The sequence below is a fragment of the Capricornis sumatraensis genome, chromosome 14 (genome assembly GCF_032405125.1).
Source record: "Capricornis sumatraensis isolate serow.1 chromosome 14, serow.2, whole genome shotgun sequence".
In the NCBI taxonomy this organism is placed as follows: domain Eukaryota; kingdom Metazoa; phylum Chordata; class Mammalia; order Artiodactyla; family Bovidae; genus Capricornis; species Capricornis sumatraensis.
This window is the reverse complement of record NC_091082.1, coordinates 31,675,839-31,697,950: the sequence shown is the minus strand read 5'-3', so window position 1 is coordinate 31,697,950 and position 22,112 is coordinate 31,675,839. Positions and strand designations below refer to the sequence as shown.

The following is a 22,112-nucleotide window of genomic DNA, read 5'->3' as shown; positions in this document are numbered from 1 at the left end:
GAGTTTGGTTCTTCAGTTTGTTAATATGGTATGTCACATTAATTGATTTATGGATATCAAACCATTCTTGCATCCTTGGGACAAAACTCACTTCATCATGGTGTATGAGCCCTTTAATGTATTGTTGAACTCACTTTGCTAATATTTTATTGAGGATTTTTGCATCTATGTTAATCATTGATTCATGCCTGTACTTTTCTTTTTCTGTGGTGTTTTGTCTGGGCTTGGTGTCAGGGTGATGCTGGCTTTATAGAATGAGTTCTGAAAATGTTCCTTCCTCTTTGGTACACTGGAACGGTTTGAGAAGAATAGGTGTTAACTATTCTTGAAATATTTGCTAGAATTCACCTGTGAAGCCCTCTTGTCCTGGACCTTTGTTTATTGGGAGGTATTTTTTAAAATGATTCAGTTTCAACACTGGTAATTGATCTGTTCATATTTCTATTTCTTCCTGATTCAGTCTTGGGAGATGGTGTTTCTAAAAATTTATCCCTTTTTTATTCTAAGTTGTACATTTTTACTGGCATATATTTGTAGTAATTTTAGGATATTTTGTGTTTCTGTAGTGTTGGTTATAACTTCTTTTTCATTTCTGATTTTATTCAGGCCTTAATTTTTCTTGATGAGTCTGGTGAAAGGCTTATCAATTTTGTCTTTTCAAAGAACCAGCTCTTAGTTTCATTCTTTCATATTTTTTTTTTTTTGGCCTCTTTTATTTTTTGTTCTTATGATTTTTTCCTTCTACTGTCTTTGGGATTGTTGTTGCTCAATGTTTTTAGTTCTTTTAGGTTGTAAGGTTCAGTTTAGTTCAGTTGCTCAGTAGTGTCCGACTCTTTGCGACCCCATGAATTGCAGCATACCAGGCCTCCCTGTCCATCATCAATTCCCAGAGTTTAAACTCCTGTCCATTGAGTGGGTGATGCCATCCAACCATCTCATCCTCTGTCATCCCCTTCTCCTCCTGCCCTCAATCTTTCCCAGCATCAGGGTCTTTTCCAGTGAGTCAGTTCTTTGCATCAGGTGGCCAAAGTACTGGAGTTTCAGCTTCAGCATCAGTGCTTCCAATGTTGGTTGAAATTTTCCTTATTCCCTGAGGTAGGCCATTAACCTCCCTCTTACAACTGTTTTTGCTGTGCTCCATAGATTTTGGATTGTTATGTTTCCACTTTTGTCTCGTTATTTTTAAATTTCCTTTTTCATGTCTTCAGTGAGCCATTGATTACTTAGTAGCATTTTTTTAGCCTCCATTTTTACAGTTTTTGTAGCTGATTTCCAGTTTGACAGTGTTGCGGTTCAAAAAGACCACCTATGTTTTCTTCCAGAAGTTTTTATCATTTCGGGCCTGAGGTTCAATCTCTTTGCTCCTCAGGAGTAGCTAGTTAACACTTGGTTGTGATTCACAGAGCCATGGAGTGGGACGTATAGGGGGTTGGTTACATATTTAGTTGTAGATAGTGTATCCATGGAAGTAGCCAAGTTCAGGATCCTCCCACAACAACATCTTGAACAAGAACCAGCTTATCTATACTTTCTAAAATTGTGAACACATGCTGCTTTTGTAAGAATAAAAGGCTTTACTAACAGGATAGTGTATATGATTATTTTTATTGCTATTAAAAATTATTTTATAACTCCTGGATGGAGAAATAACATTCAAGGGAACAGACACAGTTCAACAGGTGAGATTTCCAAATTGCTATAAATGTGCTTTGCAAAACTGAGCCAAGAAATAACAGAGGCACCAAGACACTGCTGCTGCTGCTGCTGCTGCTAAGTCGCTTCAGCTGTGTCCGACTCTGTGTGACCCCATAGATGGCGGCAGCCCACCGGGCTGCTCCATCCCTGGGATTCTCCAGGAAAGAATACTGGAATGGGTTGCCATTTCCTTCTCCAACCAAGACACTACCAAAGCAGGTAAATGTTGGTCTCTATAAAAATCTTTTGAGTAATGTAGGAAGTAATTACTTTAAGAAGGAAAATGAAAGATAATTATTAGCAATTAGCATGGGTTTACTAAGAAAACCTTGTACCAGACAACCTTTCTCTTTTTCCTTTTGTTGTTTTGTTGCTGTTATTATTAATGCGTGTCATCGGAAGTATGTCTAAATTTAAGCTAAACATTTTGGAAAATCTAAAACATGAGTAAGCTGAATAATAATTACTCATAATTCGTTAAATGAAATATATGCAATCTTCATTTCTCCATGTGCTTCAAGCCCTTCCCAGTGAAGGATGCACCTGGGAGAGATGAGAATGGGAAAGAAGGGTGTGCTTTGGGACATGGTCTTTTTTGTGCTTTGCATCTGGCCCTGCAAATATCTAGAGCAGGCTAGCCTTGTCTTTGGAGTAGCAGCAGTAGCATGACCAGTTTTGGGGGGATAGCTTAGAGTAGATTCAGCACTGTGAGAGCCTTTCAATCCATGATATTTTGATTCTTTGACCAAGTTTGTTATCAGTTAATCTAGACATGGTAACAATTTCCTATACAAATTTTCATTAGAGTTGAAAATTTTATATCAAGTGTGTATAGTGATATCAAATTTTAAAATATCTCACACAGAACAAATTAGCTACTGATGGCATAAAGAGAAAACAATAAACCCAATATATCCCAGTTCAGTTCAGTCACTCAGTAGTGTCCGACTCTGTGACCCCATGAATCAGGTTCCACCTTAATAAAATTAACATTTTGAGAATCCATAGTTAACTTCAGTTGGCTTTGTTTATATGTAAGGGAGACATGACCTATTTTGGGGGGCTCCAAAATCATTGTAGATGGTGACTGCAGCCATGAAATGAAAAGATGCTGACTCCTTGGAAGAAAAGTTATGACTAACCTAGATAGCATATTCAAAAGCAGAGACATTACTTTGCCAACACAGGTCCGTCTAGTCAAGGCTATGGTTTTTCCTGTGGTCATGTATGGATGTGAGAGTTGGACTGTGAAGAAGGCTGAGCACTGAAGAATTGATGCTTTTGAACTGTGGTGTTGGAGAAGACTCTTGAGAGTCCCTTGGACTGCAAGGAGATCCAACCAGTCCATTCTAAAGGAGATCAACCCTGGGATTTCTTTGGAAGGAAAGAGGCTAAGGATGAAACTCCAGTACTTTGGCCACCTCATGCAAAGAGTTGACTCATTGGAAAAGACTCTGACGCTGGGAGGGACTGGGGGCAGGAGGAGAAGGGGACGACAGAGGGTGAGATGGCTGGATGGCATCACTGACTTGATGGACGTGAGTCTGAGTGAACTCCAGGAGTTGGTGATGGACAGGGAGGCCTGGCGTGCTGCGATTCACGGGGTCACAAAGAGTCGGACACGACTGAGCGACTGAACTGAAGACATGAGCTGGACATTTTATGTTTTAAAATTTTTGATTTCTCACAATAAACAGGTGTTAATTGATGGTTTTCTATTGTTTTACTTGCTTTACTATTTCTGTGACATCATCTAAGTTAAAACATGACTTACCTAGAGATGATCTGAGATTAGTCTTCCTCAGATTTTTCCAATTTCATATTTCAAAGTGAATATCACTAAAATTGAACATTTTTCTTCCTTAGAAAATTAAGATCAAGATTGAAATATCATTTCCATACATTTGGTCTATATTATCAAATGTAGTACCATCAAACCACTAAGGGTAAGCTAAGCAAGCAGCAATTATTTAGGAAATTTTACAGAACATGTCTATTTGCAATAATACAGTACAGCAGTAGTCATCTAAGTTTCTTTTTCTTAAAGATGATGTCTTACATATGATATTTCATATCTACAAATAGTTCTGGGGGATATATCTTCAAAACATACAGTATGTGCCAAGAGCATTGAAAAAAACTGAAATATGCACTGGCTGTACTATACATTTTTTTTCAGATAATTCCTCATCATATACCCTTTTCTTTTATACATCTCTTGCTTTATATTCATGAACATGTACAGAAAATGCAATGATGTTACAGACCAATAAGATGAATGAAAAAAATTTAATTTTTAACTATGCTGGCTTAAAAAAAATAAAAATGCAATGTAGACAAGTTTCTACATAAATGTGTGATCTAATTTTTTAAAATAGTTCAGTTAGAACATTAATATTTGCATGCAGGAAAACTTTGAATGGAGGCTAGATATTATGACTATTACCATGTCAGGTGATTCTTGAGCTCTGTTCTGGAACATAGTTACTTAGAAATAGTTCTTCTGGATACTGCTTGCTAAACTTTGTTAAGCAGAACAACACAGTATTTAATCTAGGGTTAACTGGTTTCCACTACTGAGGCAAAACTTCTGAGTATTCTCCCCACGACTCATGAATTATGAGGTTTTTCACTATGGCTGGCTGGAGCAGGCACTACTTCTGTATGAGACTTGAGGATCCTTCCAGTACTTCAGGTGGTCCTTTCGTTGGTTTCATGTAGTTTTCTCCATGTGTGTGCTGATCTCTGCACATCTCTGGAGTTTTGGTATAGCTGTCTCCCTCCAGAGTTTAGCTGCCTCAGTCTCCCTGGTCTCCCAGCTCTGACTCCTTAATGAGGGTGTACACCAGGTTTCATGTGGCTTCCCCTCCATGTATCACAGCCTAGAAACTCTCTCCAGGCAGACAGCTGGGTCAATCACAAGGTTCATTTCACTTGTTTCCTCTTAAGGATCACTGTCCTTCATTGGCTGATACACAATGTCTTGAAAACACCCCATCAAAATGAAAACTCCATCCGAATCCGTTGTTTCATGTTTTGCCTTTGCTTGTTTTCTTGTTTTAGGTGGAAGGATGACTCTAGTACTTCTTCATGTTGGATTAAAGCAGAAGTCTTCATGTGCAAGCTGACAACTTGAATCATCATGCCAGGAAGCTCTGTCTGCATTCCACTCAGTAGAATATGGGCCACATTCTACTTATGCTATCCTGTTGATACACCTTTAGAAATGTCTCTCAAATATGCCCTCCTTTCAATACTATGTTAACCATCTCTATCTAGACTATTTCATCCACTCTTTACAGCTAATAGCCTCTGAAAAGATCTTCCTGGCGCTATCTAGCCTTCAATCATCCCACAGATTTCTATTAGATACAGATTTTTTTTTTTAAACTGCTGTTTCCCCAGAACCTAGAATCTGATGTATATTGGTACTTGAAAAAATTGCCAAATTAATGACTTGCTCAATCAATTTATTAGGTACTTCCTGGGCTTCAAAAGCCCAAATTACTTCCCTCTAATCATGGGTCAAGTTCAAGCTAAGGCTGCAATCAATGCTTTACATATCTTCTATCCATCAACCTAGGTAAACCCTGTCACACCACAGAATAAGTGGTTCATTTCTAAAATGTGTCTTACAGCCTTACTAACTCCCAGCCTTTTCTCACATGTTCCTTCATCTTCTTGAATTTTATCCATCCTCAAATCCCTCAAATGCCCTTCTTTTCTCATACTGATACAGAACCCACCCTTCTCTGAATTCTTACAACATCTATTCCTTGTGCTTATTTGAGCACTTTCACTGTTTTCTACCTGGGTGTGTATTTTTGGTTTGGGTGTGTTTATATTTTGTCTTCCCAAATGGACCAAAATCTTGCAGAAGTAGGAAACCCTCTTTTACAATTCCTTTATATATTTTAAGACACAGGAGATCCCTCAGTAGATATTTTTAAAGTGGAAGCAGAGATCTTGATGGACAGACACATGCATTAAATCACTTATTTACAGTAAATTGGTATTTCACTCCATCACATGTCCTTTTTGTTACCCACATTGTGAAATGGTACTGTTGGTGAAAATCACTTCACAATAAAGTATTTTGGGTTTTAAATCAAATCCTTTCTTAGATTATATTATCGAGTCAGGATTCTGGAGCATATTTCATCTTATTATTTATCAAATTAATACAAAATAATTTAATATTAGTGATGTTATATCAAATAATATTTAAGCAGAAATGAAGGAAATCCTGATATCACATAGCCAGTGAACATAATGTGGTATTTATTTATGCAAACATACCATAAAACTCCTCTAAATCTTCAAAAAATGTTGTGTTGCCATATAAAATGGAAAAACCTAAAGTGAATATTAAAATTTCATTTTTAGCTCATTAAAAAGTACTGAAGTAAAATTCCTTTCTACAAACATAGAAGAGATAACCAGAGTGAGAAAATGTAAAAAAAAAAAAAAAAATCAATCAGTGTCTACTTTGGAAAAAGCATGTCTATTTTTCAAAAAATGTTTTAATTGATAGGAATTCCAATAAAAAGATTAAATTTTTTCTTGTCATGTCATAATGACATCTCAAAAATCTATATAGATTTTACCCTGTTAATTAAATTTAGCACACACAAAAGAAACTCCCCATACAGAAGACTTTTGCACTAGAAAACAGGTAATTCACATTCTGATAAAGAGCAAAAGACAAGTGCTTTATTATGAGAACTGTTCAAGTAAAATTTCAGTGTGCACCAGTGAAAGTGAATAAAGATTTGCATCTTTTTTTTTTTTGAATGAACACTAGGTTAAAAGGGGGCTACACAGTTGTTTTTTGTTTTTGTTTCCAAACACCGTCCTCTGCTAAGGCAAAAATACACTTCATTTTAGAACACAGCTGTTACAGAAGAAAGCTACATCACAGTACAGTACAGATCACCCTAGTCTGGAAGCCATCATGGAATGGCACATCACCTGCGCTTAGAGCTTTCTGATGCAGGCTAGAATTACAGTATTTTGTCACAGCTTTATTTCTCTTTAAACTGATGAAATTGGAATACACTTTCTATTTCTCAGGAGTGTGCAGATGGGGCCCATATGCTGATATTACAGTAATTACAACATTAAATAACATTGCACAGTCAACCTCCAAGGCTAATTCAGTAGAAAACAACAAGTATTAAAATGTACCTTTACTAGTGGTTTTACATCGCATATATCACTAATTATGAAAGAAAAGTAGGCCAATGCCCAATTACAAAGCTGCACATTATAGGCATAATGATGTGGAATAAATACAAGAAATCTGGCAAAATACTAAAACCAGGTCACATGGGAACCAACTGAACAACCACATAAGCATAAATCAATAATATACTATTATAAATAGCATGTTTTGCTCCAAAGTCTCTTATGTAATGACAGATAGTACTATGTCAGGGGTGGATGGAGAGGCTTGGAGGGAGCATGAGGCAAACATTCCCAATGCCCATTAATTCCTGAGGTGGCATTATTTCTTAACTGATGCATTGTTCAACACTGTAAAGATGAGTTTGTGCTATGAAATGGTCCCAATATTATATTATACTTTCACAATTAATGTCATGGGATTTGGAAGGCAGCAAACCTAAGTGACACTTTACATTATAGTAGCCAGGTAAAATATTGACTCTCTTTAATTTTGCCGCTCCAATTAGTAGTGGGCCAGGAAACACTTTCAAGTTCAAAAGAAATTTTATGTAGATTTAACTTCTTCCCCAGGACTTCTTAGTTAGCTCAAGGCAAAGCTATTATTATTTTCACGTACTTTATTTTAAAACCTCTAAGTGCCAACACTGTAAACATTTTGTATCTTAACTAAACCTTGTCTGATAACAAGGATAAGAGCAAAGATAAGCAGAAGTAATTCTGTGTATAACAAAACTGATCTATTTATCAGCTTCTGGTTCAAATTTAAATATGGTTTAAAAATAACTTTTAAAAGTCCATGCTACAATTGTAAAGACTAGTTTTCTGTGCACTTTTTAAACTCTGGACACAATTTTCAAAACTGCATGATGGAGATAAGAATTTTAAAAACCCACCAGAATGTAAATAACAGAAAGAACATTTTCAACTCAAAGCATCAAACGTACATTTACGTGCAGAAATCTAGACAACTATACAAGTTTTTAAGCAATCATCTGTTTTATTATACAACTCTATAAACAGAAGATGAACAGAAATACACAATATACTTACCTGTACATGTGAACCTACTATTTTAGCTACAGATATTTATTATAGTTCATACTGACTTTAATTTTATAGTTCGTAACTATGTATAACCTTATTGCAATAAGGGCAAATTCTACATGGGGAGATTCACAGGCCAATCACATTAGGCATCACCAGTACATTCAAAAACTGTACCTCATATATGGGTGTATCTTCCCTGATCCTGTAAATTCAAGTGTCTTTACAGCTTAAGCTCATTTGCTATTTTAGATGCAATGTTTTTAAAGGCAATAGATGTCCCGGATATTCGCTTGAAGCGGACTCCGTTGAGGGACAGTCGTGGCAACTTGCAGACTTCCATCTCCCACTGCACGAGGCTATCCTGCCTGGCATCACCATGGACGCAGAAAAGCAAAAACCTCTCTTTCTGTTCATAATCACAGTTATTTGCATCTAACACTTTGCGGATTTCTCTCATCATGTCATTGGGGTCCATTGAACTAGTGGTCTTCATGCTCCACGTGAACCGCAGAGAACGTGGCTTGGAATCTTTACCCTCCTCCTTTTCTCTTTCTTTTGGTTCCCCTGTTGTACTTCTGGAATTAGGGGACAGAAGGGGAAGGGGGGAAAATGAAGACAAAAGTTCCTGTCAGCAAAGACATCAAAACACACACAAAATATAAGCAGTCACAACTCAGTGACTAATAAAATGACCCAGTTTGTAGACTACCTTCAAGTAGATACAAAGATTTGTATCATCTTGCTGTTACAAAAATCAGATTCCAGGTTGCCATCTGTTTTGACTCTTATTAATATCTTCCAATTAAAACAGCTTATTTTCTTAAAATATATTTGTTTGTGGGAAATGTTTGCATCCGAAAGCAAACAACTTGATATTTTTCCTCCATATTTGTTTGAAAATGCAGATTCTCCATTTTCTATACATTTATACAGAATGGAGACCAAAAGCAAGTTGCTTATAAACACACATTTTTGAAATACAAAGAAAAATTTTCCTTTTCTTCTACTTTTTTTTTTTGCATAGGAAGTCTGGGAACCAGAAGAGTAGTAATGGCTACTGTGGGATTATTTGTACCTGATGATGTGGAGAAAGAATGTGGTTCTGCAGTGGGGGTAACATGCAGGAGTGCAGACATCAGACTTCAATGTTCTGCTAAACATTTCCTTAAAATAGTCTACAGGGCTCCAGGTGACCTATTACACTCCAACTCCCACCCCTAACCCTCCATCTATTATTTTCCTCCTTGCTCATACCCATCAAGACACTGGCTTCCATACTGTTCTCTGCACATACGGGGTATGTTTTTGCCTTAAGGCTTTTACACAGGCAGTTCCCTCTGCCATAAATGCTTTTCCCTCAGATGGCTGCTCACTTTCTCCTTGTGGTCTATAATAACTATGCCTACTCTGGCATGGCCAATTCCTTACCTTTGCTCTATTTTTCCTCTTAGTACTTATCACATTCTTATATACTATTTAGCTCACTTATTATATTTATCATCTGTCTTCATCACTAGATTGTAAATTCCAATAGGGCAAGTTTCGTTGGTTTTGTTCACTGATGTATCTCATACATCTAGAACTGTGCTAAGCAAATAGCAAGAGACTGACTTAAATGAGTCAACCTTACTGGATTTTCCTTATTGGAGGTCTCCCCATAAATAATATAGTATCATAAAACCTACTTCAAATAAGCAAAGACAGGTAAAATTAATAATTATTTATGACTCAGAAGATGCTATAATTAAATTTGTTGAGCAGTTATCCAAACATAGATGTTACAATTTTAACTTGCTAATCTAACTAACTTGTGTGTGATTTAAAGAAAAAAAAAAAGGATACAATTTGAAAGGAATTTATATTCTACTATATAAATATTTTATGTCTGTATACACATTTTACATCAATATTATCATATAATGTATATTCATGTATACATTTATATTTATACATTTTTATGTATTCATTTACATGTTTTCCTCCTCATTCTTAGCTATTTCAACAGACAAACCTCTGCCAACTATGCCAACTTGAGAAAATTGGGAAAAGATCAAGTGTAGAAAATAAATTTCCAAAGACTATCAAGCAACTATGGAGGGTACTTATCTCAGTGTCTTCTCTATTAATCTCTTTTATTCGTTCACTAAATCTAAGCTATGACATCACAGGTCTCTGGGTGTGTGTGCAGATCCAAACAGAATCATTCACCAGGACTATACGCACAACATGGGCCATGGGATCAGTGTGCTAGGGCGGGGAGGTACCCAGGAGATCATGTGACTGAACACTCATTTTAAAAACAGAACTGACAACTGGGAAACTTGAATCACTTTTCCGCGGTGAAAAGCAAAGACTAGAAATCAGATGTTTTACTCCAAGTCTAGTTTTCTTTCCATTCCATCAAAGAAACCTGGTGACCTTAAGACAATAGGCACATACAAGGTATTTTTCTACCTGTATCTCAAAGGCATCACCACTGTTGTAACGTTAACTCTACAAAGTGCCTGGACATACTGACATCAACAGTAACAGCTAACACTGACTTAGGAGGAGTACGTACTGTGAAGTGAAGTGAAAGTCGCTCAGTCATGTCCGACTCTTTGCAACCCCATGGACTATACAGTTCATGGAATTTTCCAGTCCAGAATACTGGAGTGGGTAGCTTTCCCTTCTCCAGGGGATCTTCCCAACCCAGGGATTGAATCAAAGTCTTCTGGATTGCAGGTGGATTCTTTACCAGCTGAGCCACAAGGGAAGCCTGCTGCTGCTGCTAAGTCGCTTCCGTTGTGTCCGACTCTGTGCGACCCCATAGATGGCAGCGCATAAGGCTTCCCCATCCCTGGGATTCCCCAGGCAAGAACACTGGAGTGGGTTGCCATTTCCTTCTCCAATGCATGAAAGTGAAAAGTGAAAGTGAAGTCACTCAGTTGTGTCCGACTCTTAGCGACCCCATGGACTGTGGCCCACCAGGCTCCTCCGTCTATGGGATTTTCCAGGCAAGAGTGCTGGAGTGGGGTGCCATTGCCTTCTAGGTGCCTAACATGTACTAATTACTCCTTTACCCCCTACAACAACCCTAGGAAGCAGTCAGAGTGAGGAAGCATGGGCGTGAAGAGTTAAAGTAACTTTCTTAAAGGTATACAGAGAGGTAAGTGGCACAGCATAGCTCACATCCATGAGGTCTGGCTCGAAGCCAGCGCTATTCACCACCATGAATAGGACAGAACCTCACTGTAACAGGTTGGGTCCCACTGGGGCTCCTTACTGCTTCTTCATCTGTAAAATGTCTACCTTTCACTTGGTTGTCATGAGGATTAAATGAACAGCTGGTACCTTACAGATAGTAGGTATCTGATAAGTTTGTTCAAAAGCAAAAAAAAAAAAAAAAAAAAAGAGATAGACATATAGTCACATTAAAAAGATAAATGCATGCAGATTAACTGCAACATCAGCGGCCACTTGTGACCTTACATGCTATTAAATATCTCAAGAGGAACATCGAGGAGAAAGATAGGATGAGTTGCAAGAAGGGGGCTCAAGACTAAGTGACTCAGTGAGGGAGGGGCTAACCGCAAGAGTCCTGCATGTCTAACAGGCAAAAGGAGGCTGAAAATTGTTCTGCCTCCCCCTGGCTCCCTATTAAGGTGACTTGGGTACCTAATCCCAAAAGAGAAACATTTCAATTATGACTAAACACACACACAGCACAGTTTGTAGAAAAGACTACATAGGGATGCTCAATACAGCTTTTCCAAAGCTGACGGTGGTTTTTCATTTTGGCTGCATGGCACGTGGGATCTTAGTTCCCCAACCAGGGATTAAACCTGAAACATGTGCACTGGAAGTGCAGTCTTAACTACTGAACCACCAGGGTTTCCAAAGCTCATGGTGCCTTATTTTTCAAGCAATTTTAAAAGAAGAAATTAAATTGAGACCTGTGCTTAGCTGGTCAAATGTACTCCCTGAATGAAGCCAGTCCTCTGTCCTACTGAGGAACTGCTTGTCAAGGTTCTAAGGTTTATGCGTTACCCCTTAATGCTGGTATACATTCAAAATAATCAAAGGTCTTCGTTTCTTAAACTTCCCATTTATAAATACAACACAAGCACTAACATGTCACTAATGTGGTCCACACCAGTGGCGTCAATGCCCCTCCCTGCCAATCACAAACCCTGGGGGTAGGGCCCAGCCACCTGTTTCATCCAGCTCTCCACCCTATTCTGACTGTGCTCAAGTTTGCGATCCATCACCAAAATGAATACACAAGCAGTATTAAGTGTCAAAAAAGCCATAAAACATGGCAGGGTGAGAGTTTTGAAATGTGGTCCACCAATGAATAGTCCCTTAAAATATATTTCTAATATCACAGCTTCCTATGTATTTGGTTACCTCAATGTTCTGGGTTATTTGACTAATTTTATTTACATCATTTTTGTGAGAAAAGGATCAGTACATTTTAATCTATTAATTCTTCTGCATGTTTAAGACAATTTTTAATAGGGCAGAAAGGCTATAAGGCATACAATTCAAAATAACGTTTAGGAAACACAAACAAAGTTAATAATAAATACTAGGCAACATTAGGAAAGCCCATACCAATATAAAAACTATAAATGCACATTCTATCTAGTTATTAGTTCTCTCCATGTTTATTAAGTGCTGTTAAGTATTTCAAAAGAACGTCTTCACACACAGGGACCTAGCAGCGAAGTATTAATAGTGGCTCCTCACCTTGAGGTGTCGGCTCTGCCACTGGCTTCGCCTTCACTTGGATCCCTCAAAACAAAGTGAAGGTTGAGATTTAATGATAAAAGTGAAAAAAAATTACCAAGAAAACCTGTATCTAAAATGATTTTAAAATTAACTTGTTGAGCAAATTTCTAGCATGACAGATCTCTATTACTGTCAGTCTAATATCATTTATGTTTTTCTTCATAACCACACTTAACTATCATTTATTGAGCGTCTACTGGGTATTGTCAGAGAGGACACGCTAAGTGATGGTTTAGGAATTTTACGTGATCTTCCAATTTCCAGCCATGACTTTAAAGTCATAATTTATCTTTTCACTTTTAGTTCAATCTAAAGTTAAAACTATTTAATAATTATCAGCAGCAAGATTTAACTTCATAATGGTTATTAACCATAATTGGAGTAGTCGCTCAATTCAGAAAAATATACATGAACCTTGCAGTGAGAAATAAAGCTTAACATATAAGTATTTCTGAAAATAAATATAATTTTTAAATATGCAAGTAACTTATTTCAGAAGTTATGCTAATGATTCATGCACATGATAAAATATTACAGCACACCAAACAGCCTATCCAAGCAGATGAGTCTAAAAACATGAATTCAATCTTAAAAGAAACACTGATCTTACCTGTATATCCACCTGTGAAATAAAACCAGGAAAACTCTACTAACTGTTCTTTTGTTGAATGTAATTTGTCATATTCAAAGGTAATTAAGTATCTACATAGGAGTATCAAGTTATAAACCAGCTGAGATGAAATAGACTGAGATGACTTGTGATAGCAAAACAGTACTAAATAGCTGGGAAAAATCAACAACTTGAACCCTTAAGTTAACATTTTCTTAATGTTTTAACCATTCCAGAAACATTATTTATGTAAAATGAATGCAACAGGAATAAAATCAGTACCACTTTCCTCATCCCTCAAATTAATAACAATGTTGTATATCAGTACAACAAGCTCTAAAACTTCAACTGGTTAAAATATGAATGCCTTATATGCTTCTCAGGGTCTTTAACTATAGGAATTTCGTGACAGACGTATTTGGTAAAAACCATTTTCCTATCTGAATTAAAAAGGATAGTAAGATGTACTTTCACATTCAAATAGGTTTTCTTAAATTTCTATTTTTAATAACTGGCATCTTCCTTGGGAAGTATAATAAAAGTTCAAAGCCATTTACACAAACCTATTTTACTACAGCACACTGAAATACAACACATTTTTGAGGAGGCTCAAACGAAGTGTGCATTTTGAGTTACATGTAGATATAATGATAGATATTGAGGGGCAGTCTTTCGATTGGGCACGAAAGATAATAATGCTGCTGATTCCTACTGCTAAGATAAATTTCCTTTACCAGGAAGGGACCTACGTTGCACTGGACTTTTCTACGGCTGGCAGACTGATGTCCAACTGGAAGCATTAGGAATGAAACACACCTTAGGCCCTACTTCCCTTGCAGTAACTATTTGCAACTGACTCGTCACATCATTTCCCATATCCTGTTTGTGCCTGCCTGGATGCCACAAAGAGACTGACTGGAAGAATTTCTGCTATTTGGCAATGATTTCAAATAGTGCGTATGTCAGCTCCAAGCAGCCACAGAGGAAGGCACTGGGGTTAGAGAAGTGGAGCTGGCTGTAACAGCACATGCAGTGCGTGCAGCACGGTTCTCCAATATTTAAAAGTTTAAAAAAGCCACATACCTTATATATAATCAGCTGAACTAATCCGGTTATTCCCTATATAAGAGCTATGGGGTTTGATATAATCTCTAGTCTATACAGTAGGTATACAGAACTCCTCCAAAACAAATCATTCTAAACACTTGGAAACAGAAAATCTATATCCTCCCCTGATGGATTATTCTAGTGTAAATCACTTTACTTAGAAAGTTCTTTCTTAAGCCCAGAAAACAACTTTTTCACGTGGTCATTCTGGCGTTCAGCTTCTTACTGGCCAAGGAGAACTACTAGTTGGCTTCTTTGTGATAATGGTTTTCAAATACATGAATGATTAACTCTGAACTATTTTGTATCCTTCTTTTCTTAAAGCTTAATAATCCAAATTCCTTTACTTTTCCCCTATAAAATCCTACATTTTCCCCCATCTTTTAAAGCCTTCAGTAGCACATCGACTGAGTTGGTTCCTGAACCTGTGAGGTGTCTTGGCTTGCGAGTTGGGCGTGAGCCAGCCCTGCCCCCAGCACACGGGGTGTGGTGTGGATCCCGTGGAGGTGTCAGCGTGTCGCTCCATTTCTTCCAGCTTTAGGTAGAGTGAGGTGAGGAAGCCAAAGGGAACACAGAGAAAGGCCGGGCTTGAGCCCAGGACAAGTTTAAGAAGACAAGTGGGAAGGATGATAACTTGACAGTTGAGTTGAGGATATTAAACAAGGCACTGAAAAAGTTCTCTAGTTCATTGCCAAGCCTCCAACATCCAAAAGCTCAACAGGCTGCAAATGCATAAAGATCAGCTGGATTTCCAGTCTGTCTGTTGCTAAAGAGCTCAGTGGGTCCATCCCTGGGATGGAAATTCCTGCTTGCCTGTCTTCCTGCATTAAGTCATCTGAAGCAGAATTAGATGGCCCCACCTCGAGCCACAAGATGCTACCCTTATGGCACTGTTGTGAACACAAATATATTTGCAAAGCCAAAGCTGCTCATAGGGTGACAAGTGACCTCAGAGCAGAACTGAGCATTTTTTCTCTTCTCTAACCACATCCAGAATTAATTAAAATATGTTAAAAGTCAAGACATTAAAAAACCCTATTGGACTTCCCTGGTGGTAAGTGGGTAAGAATCCACTTGCCAATGCAAGGGACATGGGCTCAGTCCCTGGCCTGGGAAAATTTCACATGCCTTGGAGCAACCAAGCTGTTGTACCACAACTAACAAGCCCCAACTCTACAGCCCACGAGCCGCAGCTATTGAGCCCACTTGCTGCAACTACGGAAGCCCGGGTGCCCTAGAGCCTGTGCTCTGCAACAGAAGCCACAGCAGTAAGAAGCCCACACACTGCAAAGGAGAGCCGGCCCTGCTCGCCCCAGCCAGAGAAAGCCTGCACAGAGGACCCAGCATAGCAAAAAAAAAACCCCTCTAATTTCTGACAAACAGCAGCAAACAACCTCCTCCCTCGCTTCTTTCTCTCTGCCCCCTCAAGCCCTCTACTCGATGACACTGTTCAAAGGGGAATAAGGGCACGGTGGAGCCTGGGACCCTTTCACGCTAGCACCTTCCACAGGCTGGCTCTGAACACTTTCATTCCCTCAACCTCGTCCTCTCTTTCAGGACCTGCTTCCTTCAGAGCACTTATCAGAACGTCTAATAACGTTCTTCACCTTTCAAACTGTCTTCCACATTATTCATCTACTCATGGGATAAGCACCTACTGAATGCCACACCACATGTCAGAGGAAGCATTCACTCTTCGGCAGGAGATTGATTCAGCACAGAACAGAGCAAACCGACCACAAGCCCCTGTTCTCACAGAGAGTGTCTTCTCCTTGGGAGAGGCACATGACGAACAAGTCAGTCAAGGAAATCCACTATTTCAGGCAGAATCAAGGGCTGTGGAGAAAAATAAAGCACGAAGAGGGAGTATTGGGAGGAAGAGGTGGTGATGGTCAACAGGGGGTTGAGGAAGACCTCCCTGAGCAAGTGACAGTCCAGTAAAGACCTGAATGAGGCGTAGAAGCCAGCCAGGCAGGTGTCAGGGGCGTACGAAATCCTGAACGGGTATGCCTGGTGCGCTCAAGGACAGTCAGGTGCCCTGAAAGGCTGGCAGGGAAAGGGGCGGAGTGGAGAAGGTGAGAGTCAGAGCAGGAATGGGTGGCCAGACTACGGAGGCCACTGGGAGGGCTCTGAATTGTATTCTGAATGAGACAAAAAGCAAGCTGAGGATTTTAAATCAAGGACTTACATTGCTGGGGACACGACAGGACAAGGGCAGAAGCTAGGGCACCTGTGAGGAGCTGGAAGACATACAGTGGTTGAGACCGTGAGGGCAGTGGTAGCAGGGCTGGGCGCCACTAAATCCTGGAAATGCTGTGAAGGCAGCGCCAAAACAACTGCTCATGGAATGACGTGTGGTGTGAAGAAAGGAGGCGGCAAGCATAATCCAGGCTCAGGGTCCGCAGCAACCGGAAGGACAGTGTCGCCGTGACCTAAAATGGCACAGGCTGAGGGAGGGACAGGTTTGGGGAAGACAAACAAGGGCTGAATCCTGGACAGGTTCTGTTGGAGAGTCTATTTCACAACCAGGTGGAGAGGCCAAGTAGACAATTGGACACAAGTCTGTCCTTCAGAAGGGCGGTCTGGCTTAAATATATAAACTGAGACTGTTAACATATGATGGAATTTAATGGCAGGGCCTGAATGAGATCACCAAGAATAAGGAGAACCAGATAAGACAATGTGTCCAAAAATCATGCCCTGAGGCAGGCAGGTCAGGGAAGGGTGGGGGGACCTAACAGAACCAGCAAAGGAGCCTCAGAAGGGACAGGGAGCCCAGGAGGGCAGAAGGCCAAGTGAGGAAAAGGTTTCAGCAGTCTGGGGGGGTCACAAGACCATCAGGAACTGGCAGGAAGGGAGGGGCTGTGTCAAGAGCGCCTGGCAGAGAGCCTGGCCCACGGGAGGTATCCACCTTTGCTGAACACCTACACAGCAATCTTCCATCCTAACCTCACAATGATGATCTCTAAGGCATGTTCCGGCTCTGACAGCTGGTCCTGACTTCTTGTCCGGTGCTCCTTAGTATGTTTCTCTCTATGATCTAAATTTCATTGCAAATAGAAATATTTTCCATGATGCTTAATGTACAATTAGTAATCAAGCATTAAACTAAAAATCTATTTTCCTTCACCTTAAAATCAATTCTGGCTTAACCATAAGAAAGTACTGGCTCTTAAAAATGGATTTAAATTGCCAGTCAAATGCCAACTACGGATAATCTAACTGGTGCCCCACAGAGGGTCATCCAGCACTTTCCACGGTCATGGTGACTGTGGGGGAGCTTTCAGGTCTTTATCACTGTGGCGTGGTAACCACCCAAATGGTACAAAATCACTGTCTGATATGGTTAGAAACTGACTTTGCATGAGGGTATTTAAAGATACAAATGCAGCTGCGTGATCTTGGGCAAACCAATCCATGAACAGAGTCCATATACAGTTCCACAGAAAGGGAAGAGACTATAGACACTGCTTCTCTTTTCTACACCCACTCTCTGAAACCCTAGGAACACTAAAAACAGAAAATTAAGTATTTAAGCAATATTTTTTAGAATAAGTATAATACTTTCTTACCCATAACTTCTTATTTGCTCAAATAACTACCCAGTATGGAGACTTAACTTCTTCCCTAGTGGGAGCCCTCAGGGCCTTGCCCACACGTCTCTTTCCATTCATGGTTCATTCTGTACTGTGGCCGGTGGCAGACAGTCTGCTCCTTTTGGGGCTGAATCTTGAGGGCACAGATGCTCTCTCTTCATCTTTGAAACTTGCTCAGCACTGAGCACAAAGCTTTGTACCTACGGGACTTTTGTGGGGCTTTAGCAGGACCTGATAGTGGACCAAACTTACATCAACCTGCACTATGCTCAGCACTCGTATAATCAATGGGTGTTATATACTTACGTTACTTTTTAGAAAGGAGTACAATTTCACAGTGTTACTTAATTAGGTTACTACACTTGTATTCCTTTTGTGTTTACTGTGTTTTGATGTTAAGATTTTATGATGTTAAATTACATAAGTAATATCTGTGACTCTAGAACATAATAGGCTTTCTATAAGTCAGAATAAAAGGGGGACTACATGTGTGTATGTGTGTCATTAGTGAGCGATTTAAAAGTATTCTTAAGTACCATTTGAAGGACAAATGTAGTCACATTTAATTCCATTTTCTAAACAGAGGCTTTTAAGTAGGGAACATTTTTTGTTAGAACACACATTTTTTTAATGCCAAGTTATGTTCCTCCTGCTCTATTTTACAGAATTTTAAAATTCTCATTTTGTTCTTTTTTTTTTTTTTTTTCCCTTAAGGAAAAAGACTATGTCCTCCTTGATCTTTTTCTTCAAGCTTCGGTAAAAAGAGCATGTCTTAATGAAATGTCATAAACCCATTTTGGAAAAAAATCAGTGTAGAGGTGAAAGAAAAAAAAAAAAGCAAATATCTGTTACCCCCTAGAGGAAACAAAATAGTGTGTTGGTACTGACCTGCGGACAAATTTGGATGTTATTTTGCTTATTATACCAGTGGACGTGCCCCTCCTGGCGTGCGCGAAGGCCCCCGGCTCGTGGGACGGGGAGGCGGGCGGCCCGTTGTAGGCGGCGCTGCGGCGCTCGCGCAGCTGCTCCCCGTGGAAGGTGCTGCGGCTGGAGCTGCCGCGGGGGAAGCGGGTGCGGTCGGGGGTCGAGGCGCTAATACTGTGAGCAGATGGCGACGCAGCAGGCACGCGCTGGGTTGTGCTGCTGAGACACAGGAAGATGTGTTACACAGGGTAACCACGGAGAACAGTTTTGCTCATGCTAAAAACTGTTAGAAAGTTGCCATGGCTACTTTTAATCGGCCCTGTTCTATTCGTTCTAGTGACAGATGTGATGCATGTGTACACTGTAATTACCAAGACACTATCATTTCAGACTAAATGCCTTTTATAAAAATTTAGTTACTAAAGATGGAGAGATTTCTCCATCTTTTTTTTGATGTTCTTTCTCAAGCCTTCATCAAGCATAGTAGAAAAGCTTTTGCGTACTTATATAAAAATAATATGTACAATACATATATTTTAAAAAACCTATTGAATTTTGGCCTAACTAAAAAATTTATGATATTTTGATTCAATTTGTTTGACTTAGTATGAATAGAATGCTAGATTTCTAATTTAAAAAAGATACACAACAAGCAACAAAGATTTATTGAATAGCAGAAGAAACTATAGTCAGTATCTTGTAATAACCTATAATGGAAAATAATTTCAAAATTAATGTGTATATGGATCACAATAAACTGTGGAAAATTCTGAGAGAGATGGGAATACCAGACCACCTGACCTGCCTCTTGAGAAACCTATATGCAGGTCAGGAAGCAACAATTAGAACTGGACATGGAACAACAGACTGGTTCCAAATAGGAAAAGGCGTATGTCAAGGCTGCATATTGTCACCCTGCTTATTTAACTTCTATGCAGAGTACATCATGAGAAACGCTGGGCTGGAAGAAGCACAAGCTGGAATCAAGATTGCCGGGAAAAATATCAATAACCTCAGATATGCAGATGACACCACCCTTATGGCAGAAAGTGAAGAGGAACTAAAAAGCCTCTTGATGAAAGTGAAAGTGGAGAGTGAAAAAGTTGGTTTAAAGCTCAACATTCAGAAAACTAAGATCATAGCATCTGGTCCCATCACTTCGTGGAAAATAGATGGGGAAACAGTGTCAGACTTTATTTTTTGGGGCTCCAAAATCACTGCAGATGGTGACTGCAGCCATGAAATTAAAAAACGCTTACTCCTAGGAAGGAAAGTTATGACCATCCTATATAGCATATTCAAAAGCAGAGACATTACTTTGCTAACACAGGTCCGTTTAGTCAAGGCTATGGTTTTTCCAGTGGTCATGTATGGATGTGAGAATTGGACTCTGAAGAAAGCTGAGCACCAAAGAATTGATGCTTTTGAACTGTGGTGTTGGAGAAGACTCTTGAGAGTCCCTTGAACTGCAAGGAGATCCAACCAGTCCATTCTAAAGGAGATCAGTCCTGGGTGTTCTTTGGAAGGAATGATGCTAAGGATGAAATTCCAGTACTGTGGCCACCTCATGCGAAGAGTTGACTCATTGGAAAAGACTCTGATGCTGGGAGAGATTAGGGGCAGGAAGAAAGGGGACGACAGAGGATGAGATGGCTGGATGGCATCACCGACTTGATGGACATGAGTTTGAGTGAACTCCGGGAGTTGGTGATGGACAGGGAGGCCTGGTGTGCTGTGATTCATGGGGTTGCAAAGAGTCAGACATGACTGAGCGACTGAACTGAACTGATGTATAACTGTATCACCTTGCTGTGCATCTGAAACATTTTAAGTCAACTATACTTCAATAAAATATATGTATTAAGAAAAAAAAAGAAATTACTGAAACAGGGATATAAAGATATGTCATCTATCTATCTATCTATCTATCTATCTATATTCCTGATACTGGAATTCAGTATCAGGAATGCCAAACAAGGGGCACTGCATGCAATTTTTTGTCTCTCCACTGTTTCCTTAAACCAGTCAGCAATGTGGAACACAAATTTTATTGTTTATCAAAAGGCTGTGAATTGAAGGCTTATTTCCTATTTACAATTCACTCCTGAGTGACAGTAAATGCTACCACATACCAAGAATATGATTAACAAACCTATCAAACATGTTTCTGAATTTGAGAATTCTTAACATGCAGAAATACCAGAAAATAATTTAATTTTATAACTGAAAGGGATCTTTGAGATTATTTGTTTCACTAATAGGAAAATTTAAAGTTCTTCTTAAGTACCAGTGACTGGCTGGAGCCAAGATTAATCAGGTCTCAACCCCTAGTCTTGTGGGTTGGAATGTTTCTGTTTGTTTTTAAACCATAAAAATTCAGTTTATTTAAATGATAAATTAGGAACAACCCTTTATTTCATGGATGAGTTTAAAACAAAATCCTTGAAGAAAATTCCTCTAGAAAATGACTTAAATTATAAGCAACATTTCTGATAACAGCTGGAGGATGTAGTAAGTTCATGTAATAATTTTTTACCTCTGCCATTAACACTGAGTCTTCTCAAAAAAAGCTCTTAAAATGTGATAGCTATCAGGTATTTTTATATGGTGCTATATTTTTTTAAAACTCTTGATGACAAACGAAATGCAACCCCATGTTACCCAGGCCTGTAAGCTTCAGAGCTGTCTTTAATGGTTGGCAGTGTGACTTTAATAGGATGGCCGGAAGCAGACATGGACTTCTGGTGGCGGGGTCGTGCCGAGGGCACAGCGGAGGCCACGGCGGAGCCTGCAGCGGACATGCTGCTTGCAGACATCTCTGTAAGGCTTTCAACATAAGCCAGTTGAGAAGACCATGGAGATATAAAAAAGAAAAGCTGTAGTTTACTAAAATTTAAGAATTAGATTTTTAAAAGTCTAATATCTTTCATGACAAACACTTGAAATCAACAACAATGGTATTATTACTAACAACAATATTTTTAAAAGTGTACAGGGTGAATTTATCACCACCTTCCATGGAAAGTATTTCATACACTCTTGTCCTATATATGTGAATCCGAAATCTATAACATTATTTTTATGGGTAAAATGATTGACCAGAGACACTTCACACTTTCCAAAAAAAAAATCAATCACAGTTTGGTGTGATGTGTTGATGTGGCTCACTGCCC

At 39.2% G+C, this 22,112-nt stretch overlaps 1 protein-coding gene across 1 annotated transcript in view; it reads right to left on the bottom strand.

Annotated features, from left to right (window-relative positions):
- Positions 1–7,902: 7,902 nt before the first annotated feature.
- Positions 7,903–22,112, bottom strand: part of MARK1 (microtubule affinity regulating kinase 1) — a 62,192-nt gene continuing 47,982 nt past the window's right edge. Inside the window, exons 15-18 of the mRNA XM_068986431.1 lie at positions 21,601–21,765; positions 18,904–19,155; positions 12,661–12,705; positions 7,903–8,504 (exon numbers count right to left, since the gene is read on the bottom strand). Of these exons, the coding sequence (XP_068842532.1) occupies positions 8,150–8,504; positions 12,661–12,705; positions 18,904–19,155; positions 21,601–21,765 (817 nt within the window). The 3' untranslated portion in view covers positions 7,903–8,149. The remainder of the gene's footprint in view (positions 8,505–12,660; positions 12,706–18,903; positions 19,156–21,600; positions 21,766–22,112) is intronic.